Source organism: Morone saxatilis, unplaced genomic scaffold (assembly GCF_004916995.1).
Source record: "Morone saxatilis isolate NCDOM2014 unplaced genomic scaffold, NCSU_SB_2.0 Contig1, whole genome shotgun sequence".
Classification (NCBI taxonomy): Eukaryota; Metazoa; Chordata; class Actinopteri; family Moronidae; genus Morone; species Morone saxatilis.
This window is the reverse complement of record NW_023339651.1, coordinates 10,103,328-10,109,896: the sequence shown is the minus strand read 5'-3', so window position 1 is coordinate 10,109,896 and position 6,569 is coordinate 10,103,328. Positions and strand designations below refer to the sequence as shown.

The 6,569-nt window shown below is 37.9% G+C and overlaps 1 protein-coding gene across 1 annotated transcript in view; it reads left to right on the top strand.

The window, feature by feature from the left end:
* Positions 1 to 2,261, top strand: part of gfra1b (gdnf family receptor alpha 1b) — a 21,843-nt gene extending 19,582 nt beyond the window's left edge. Inside the window, exons 9-10 of the mRNA XM_035667127.1 lie at positions 946 to 993; positions 2,002 to 2,261. Coding sequence (XP_035523020.1) covers positions 946 to 993; positions 2,002 to 2,151 — 198 coding nt within the window. The 3' untranslated portion in view covers positions 2,152 to 2,261. The remainder of the gene's footprint in view (positions 1 to 945; positions 994 to 2,001) is intronic.
* Positions 2,262 to 6,569: the final 4,308 nt, after the last annotated feature.

Genomic DNA, 6,569 nt, shown 5'->3' with positions numbered 1-6,569 from the left:
ACATCATAAATTGTATGTTTCGTTTAAATGTGCTTATATGTACTCCAGCTCTCCTCTGGGACATTTTGGCTTCAGCAACCAGACCTTTGCTATTCTTCTAAGACAAATACTATAGTGCTATATTTTTATATGAGATGATATCACATACTTTAAAGGGAGACAATCTATCATATTGGCTTTTAATAGCGATAATATGATTTATCACTAGCAAAAACATCCTCCAAGAGGAAAGACCTCCTATAGAGCAATTAATCATTCTTCTCCAGAATCCAAGTTCATAGAATTCTCTCTACTTAAGAACCAACGCGTGGAGTGTTTATGATGTTCCCAAACCACTATAGAGCCACTTTATCATTTTCTGTACTCCATCTCTGTATCTGTGAGTGTGTATTTATTTGTTTGTTTGTTTGTGTGTGTGTGCAAATGTGTGTGGGTATATTTATGTGTGGCTGAAAAGGTTTGGAACAGTCTGAGAAAAGTTTTAATGTATTAAACTGTCATAACCTTGAGCTGGCACAAACAGGCACACACAGACAAACACAAACACTTGACTCACACACATCTTGCTCGAGGAGGATAATTATACAAAGAGGTCCACGAAGGTCTAAACTATGGGAATTTGTGGGCACTAAAAGTATTATCATAAATCGTATTGTGTGTTTTGCTGTACAGTTGTGGCAGTGGGAGTTTGGTTTGATGCAGTAATGATTTAGCTTGACCTTGTTTTACTGTAAAACTATGCCTGTAGCCACAATTCAACTTTAAGGCCAAGACATTTTCTTTATTTGACTACACTGAGACTGGCTGAATGTCAAAGAAGCAGTCTGATTTATATTTCAAAACAGTTTTGCATCAGCCAGTCTGTGATCTTGAAAGACAGACAAACAACAAAAAAACAACAATCAAAGTTAATGCTTGTTTCCTTTCTTATTTTCTTCCTTCCAGGCCCAAAAACTGGTGTCAAATCAAACAGTGGATACTTCTCAATGTCTGGTAAGAATTGTTTTATTCTCTGCATTCCACTCAAGGTTACTATTAGATCAATAACAATAGTGGTTTTGTGAGGCTTATAAAGATATTATATATATAACATAATACCAAATATGTTTCTATGGAACCCCTAAATTTGATTAAAGAACACAAAATGTATAGAGTTAAAAATGTTACCGTTAAAAAATACATTTGTAAATGTTCTCTGGTCATGGCTCACTCGCAGTCTGTGACAGCATTATGGCAACACTGCAAACATACAGTATCTTTATAGTATTTCTGTACTATAACATCAAATACAAATACAGCAGCAGCAATCTGTGTATCACTTGTTGAGGTTCCATCCAAATGTAGCTCACATTTTAACCAAACTGCCAGAAAACAGCCGAAAGAAAATGCAAATGAGTGCATTTTCCAAGTGGAGTTAATTCTCCAGTCAGGTGCCATTAAACCAGCGCAGAAGAAGAGGGCACAACAAGCTGATTAAAAGCGCCAGTCAAACCTGAAATGGTGGAAAACAATGTGGAAAAACACAATGACAATATGGCATTTATGTCCTCCTCGGTTCACACATATCTGATGCTTTCATCTGCCGCTATTGTTAGTCTCTTTAGTGGAAGCTTCAGTGGACGTTTAATGTACATGCACTTTATCACATTTTGTTTTTAAATCACTATAGAAACTCTTCTACCTCAGCCATGTGTAAAAACATGTTAACGCACAAACTGAAAATGCACATAGAAAATGGTAGATAGAAATGCACTAACAAATGCAGTATGTTGTGATATTATTGACCCTGCCATTATACAGGGCTCTAGTTAGTTGTTCTATAATCCAATGTGGCTGCAATGTAAATAAATAATATTTCTGGCCGGACTTTCAAGGCCATCTATATAGAAATCTTGTAATTATACAAGCTACACATAGTGTGATCATTGAATTGTAAGATTCATGGTGAAGCCCACACTTTGTACACAATGTAACTCTAATAATGTGGTCTTTTCCCCTTAGGATCAACTGGAGGAGTCCAGTGGCTCAAATGCCATCGCTAGAAGCTCAGCAGCTGAACTCACCGGCTTACACTCCTCCAGTATGCTCCTCGCACTTGCCTTCGCTTTGACACCAATACTGTCACCGGTTTCAAGCTTTTATAGGATCTGAGGACGATGGATCAACACTCTCATCTCAACTCGTTTTAATTTGGACATTTGCCAAAGTGTGACACTCTTTTTGTTTTTTAAATGGAAATGAGCAACACAGCACGGTAACAGCACTGAAATCATAGACAACAGTGGATTATATCTGATGTTGACTGTTGCTGTGTTGAAAACAGACCTGCTGGAGCTGTTGCGGAGATATCAACTCGTTTGCCTCGTGGGGGCAATTTGGTGACTTCGAGAATCAGAAACACTCGTGTTTTGGAGTCGCCCCTGTGATCTGATAAACGTGAATAAATTCACCTCTTTGAATGTGTGAAATCGGTGCACATTTGACTGAATGAACTGCCAATGTGCTGGACAGCGTTTTGAGGATAAAGATCATTCCCTGTATAACTGTGCTTTGATTTGTCCTGCCAATAAACTAAGGGAAACTAAGTGTTGATCTAAAAGTGTTGATCTACAATATGTCACAATGGACAACTAACACATCTCATAGACACACTGTATGGAATATGATTCATAAAACATTTAAAAGCCCCTAACATTTTTTTTGTCAAGAGTATCCTCAAAGGACAGAAACAGCCAGACAGAAAGTAACAATTATCTCTTCAACGTGTTCGGTACTAGGTGTAGATCCGTTTTGTAGATTTATTTGATTGCTATGGTGGTTTGTGGTTTTATCACATCACCTCTAAAAGAACATTTTGTACATATGATACATAAAGTGTACACTCTATTACAGTCTGCTGCCGTAAGCTTGTAACATATTGTCTGTAATGTTTTTGAGAGTCTGTTAGTATCTGGAGACTGAGGCCTCTCAGCTTTCTCCAGTGTAATTATGATTTATAAAATGTGACGGGGTATGGTTCTTTACTCATGTGGTTACAGGTCTGACTTTATTGTGTGATTATATGTTGATGGCAAAGTGCATAATGTTATCTTAAACAGTATTTTTCTTGAGGAATATCAAACTATCTGTAACAGCAACAAGAACATAAAGCATTTACAGTCTTCATTGGCTAAAACGAAGCAATGTTATTCTTTTCTTTTCCTATCGAAAGTGAATATGTTTTTAAGCTCGATCCAGATTCTTCAGACTGCCCCTATTTGATTTCATTTTTCACCATTTTGTCTTGGTAGAGAGCAACAAGATAGGAGGTTTGATAAATAAAGAATGTGTACATACCCACAAGCAGAGCAAAAGACAAAAGCCAGTCGACATTAATTGCCAGCAATTACTGCTGGTGCAAATGGTGGAAAGATGAAAACACTTACATTGTTATATACTTAATGACACCGTAATTATCAAAGACATTAAAATAATGTACAACATAATGGCAATTATGAACACTGAAAACTTGTTTTTAAACATCCTTGCCATTAAAAAATATGTGTCTGTTGAAGTAACTTCCCTGTATGATCTAATCTAGCCTGTAATGATGCACTTATAGATTGTGTATCACATTTTTTTTCCTTCTTTTTTTTTTTTTAAAAAGGTCAAAAAGGTTTTGGTTTATCTACTTTTTCCTACAGATATTAAGCTGAATACATATCTTATAGGAGCCCACCTTTATGTACAAGAAGACATGAAAAACATTTAAACATTTGGTTATCTGTTCAGTGTTTGCCAAACAACTCAAATAAAAATGGTGAACAGTGACTCATGCTGGTTTTATACAATCCTCAGCAAACGATACACCCTGTTTTTGGCTCTTCTCGTTACATTTCCCCCTCAGTGTTAGTGCATCTTTTAATAAGTAGGAGTGACTCCTGTAAAGCAGGATTATAAGATAGCACCTGGCAGACAGACCGCTATTGTCAGTCAGATCACATCAGTCCCGGTGCGGAGTGACACGGACAAGGACGCAGCCTATAGAGGACAGACTGCTCAGTGGACAGGAGGGAGACACGTCTCGCCAAGAATATGGCCCACCTGTTTTGGCACAGTGATGGAATACTTGACCTAGAGAGAGAGCCTAAGATTTATTGGACTTGTCACAGACCTGAAAGGGCCAAAATACCCTCCTCATGTTATGCATGAGATGGAAATGACAACTGTCCACCCAACTGATATAGAAGTATAATGACTGGACAGATTCTAACATTTTACTTTGCACTTTAAAAGGGAATTGTTCATTATTCAGGGAAATATACGGAAATATGTAAAGAGTAAATATTGCAAAGAGTTAAGATTGATAACATTCCATTTGTCTATTATATATACAAAGAAAAAAGCTACTGCAAACGGGCTGTTAGACCAGCTTAGCACAAAGACTGGAAACAGGGAAACAACTACCAATTAGGATTTGTTGTTTACTCTGTTTCTTGGCTGGGACCAGTTCCCCGGGAAACGATAGAGACAAATAGGAAGTTTAAGGTCTCATTACTGAGCTTTAGAGATGCTGGATATTCTACTGGACAATTTTATTATTGCTTATGAAGAGACGCAGTTTATTGCTACTGTTTTATTGTCATAGTCTTGTTTTACTCTCAACAAATTGAATCACAAGACCAAAACAACGAATTGATCCTATTAGAAGCCAAAGCTTGATGTAGAATATTCGTCTTTGCCACAGACCTTTAATGTTGTTGAAAAACTATTAAAAACACATAAATGAGACACATTGTTGCGATAACTAACATATTCCTTCAAACGCCATAAATACTCACTAGAACAGCTAATTTGTATTAATCCACAGCTGAAAACATATACCTAATAAATGCACTACTTTCTGCAACTAACCGACCAATGAAAACCACTAAGGCTCTTCTCATCGAGTAACGGTTTGGTCGACTATTAGGGTTCATCCCTGATTAGCTATCTCTAACATACTATATTTATTTTTGCCTGTCCAACATCCCTCGTTTCAGTTTCTAGAAAAATGGATATTGGACATTATGTGAAGAGCCGACTCTTCTCTCGTACTATTACATTCAGAGAAGTGAATGACGTTACAAGTTGACTGTTGAAGTTTTAAGAATGCAACACACGTAGCGGCCTCGAGACAAGAGCAGTTGTCATTAAACCCATGATAAATATCAGTGCTCTCCAGGTTTACTGTTACATTGCCATACAGCCCTTAGGACTGGGAGATAGTGTAGGACTCCCCCTCCCACAACTATAAACTCACTGCAGGTCTACTCAATCCAAATGTTCACCCTTGGCATAGATTAAAAAAGGATAGTGATAAAACAGTTCAATCATAGCCGCGCTGCCTGGTAGGGATCACATCTAATTACTGCAACTTTGACCTCACCAGCAACATTGTTTCGGCACCACAAAACTACTCTGTGCTTTTCACCTTTTCCATTAACCAGGAGAACAGCAGCAATTTCACTTTATTACTTTCTCTCTTTTTTTTTTTCTTTTTTTGTTCTGACCAAATGTCAAGGTGTGCGTGACTTTTCACAGTAAACACTCCGTGGCATCAGTTATTTTGAGATGCTTCCCCTCACATCTCTTCCAGGGCAGTGCAGGAGCAAAGATAAGAGATAATAATGCTATTCGTTGATTGAACAGTGAAGCCGAAGCCGTGAGCTCAACTTGACTGAAAAAGATGTAAGGGGCTAAAAAACCTTTTACGTTCCTGGATGGAATAGGAAAACAGACTAGAGTAAATATGACAGAGCTGGAGGTGACCTTTTCACGTACATGATGGACAGAGACACATTGACCTCTGCTGACCTTGATGGGATTTGATCACTTAAGTCTGAACTGAATGTGAACTGAAATGGCCACTAAACTATAGACTGGAGACTTCCCATTATTGATTCATCTGTCAGAGGTTTTTTTTTTCCAATGTTTGACACAAATGTCTTGATTTGTCAAACAAACAAGAGTCTAAAACTCAGACATATTCTGTGTACAGTTACGTAAAACAGAAAATCCTCACACCGCAGAAGCTGCATTCAGAAAATGATTGGTATTTCCGCTTAATACATAACTTTTAAAAAACAATTAACCAACTATCAAAATTGGTAAACCAACATGAGCAACTGGAATGGCGAAGGGATTTCAGTTTCAGTAGAAATTAGGGATTTGTGGCATTATGTAAGATCAATGTAACCCATTGAGACCACCTGGAAACATAGTAACAGTCAATTGGGCCCACTAATTTCCTATTATTCCTATCATTTCCTTCATTTGCTTGCTTACCCACGAGAAGACGGTTCAGTTCAAAATGCTCAGGCATGTCAATATACGCTGTAATCTTATAACTAGTGTGGAAATCAAATGGATAGGCTCAATGCTGAGAGTTGTTCCGCTTTCCGTTGTGCTTCCAGACTTTTTTTTAATAAAAAATGAAGCCCTTACTGAAGACCCTGGGTCGTTCTCGTGAGTAATTCAAAGTACAAACCGTGGACCGTCGTGCCACTCAGCCAGGAGTTCAGCACCACGGAGAGCGCCACTTCCACAGG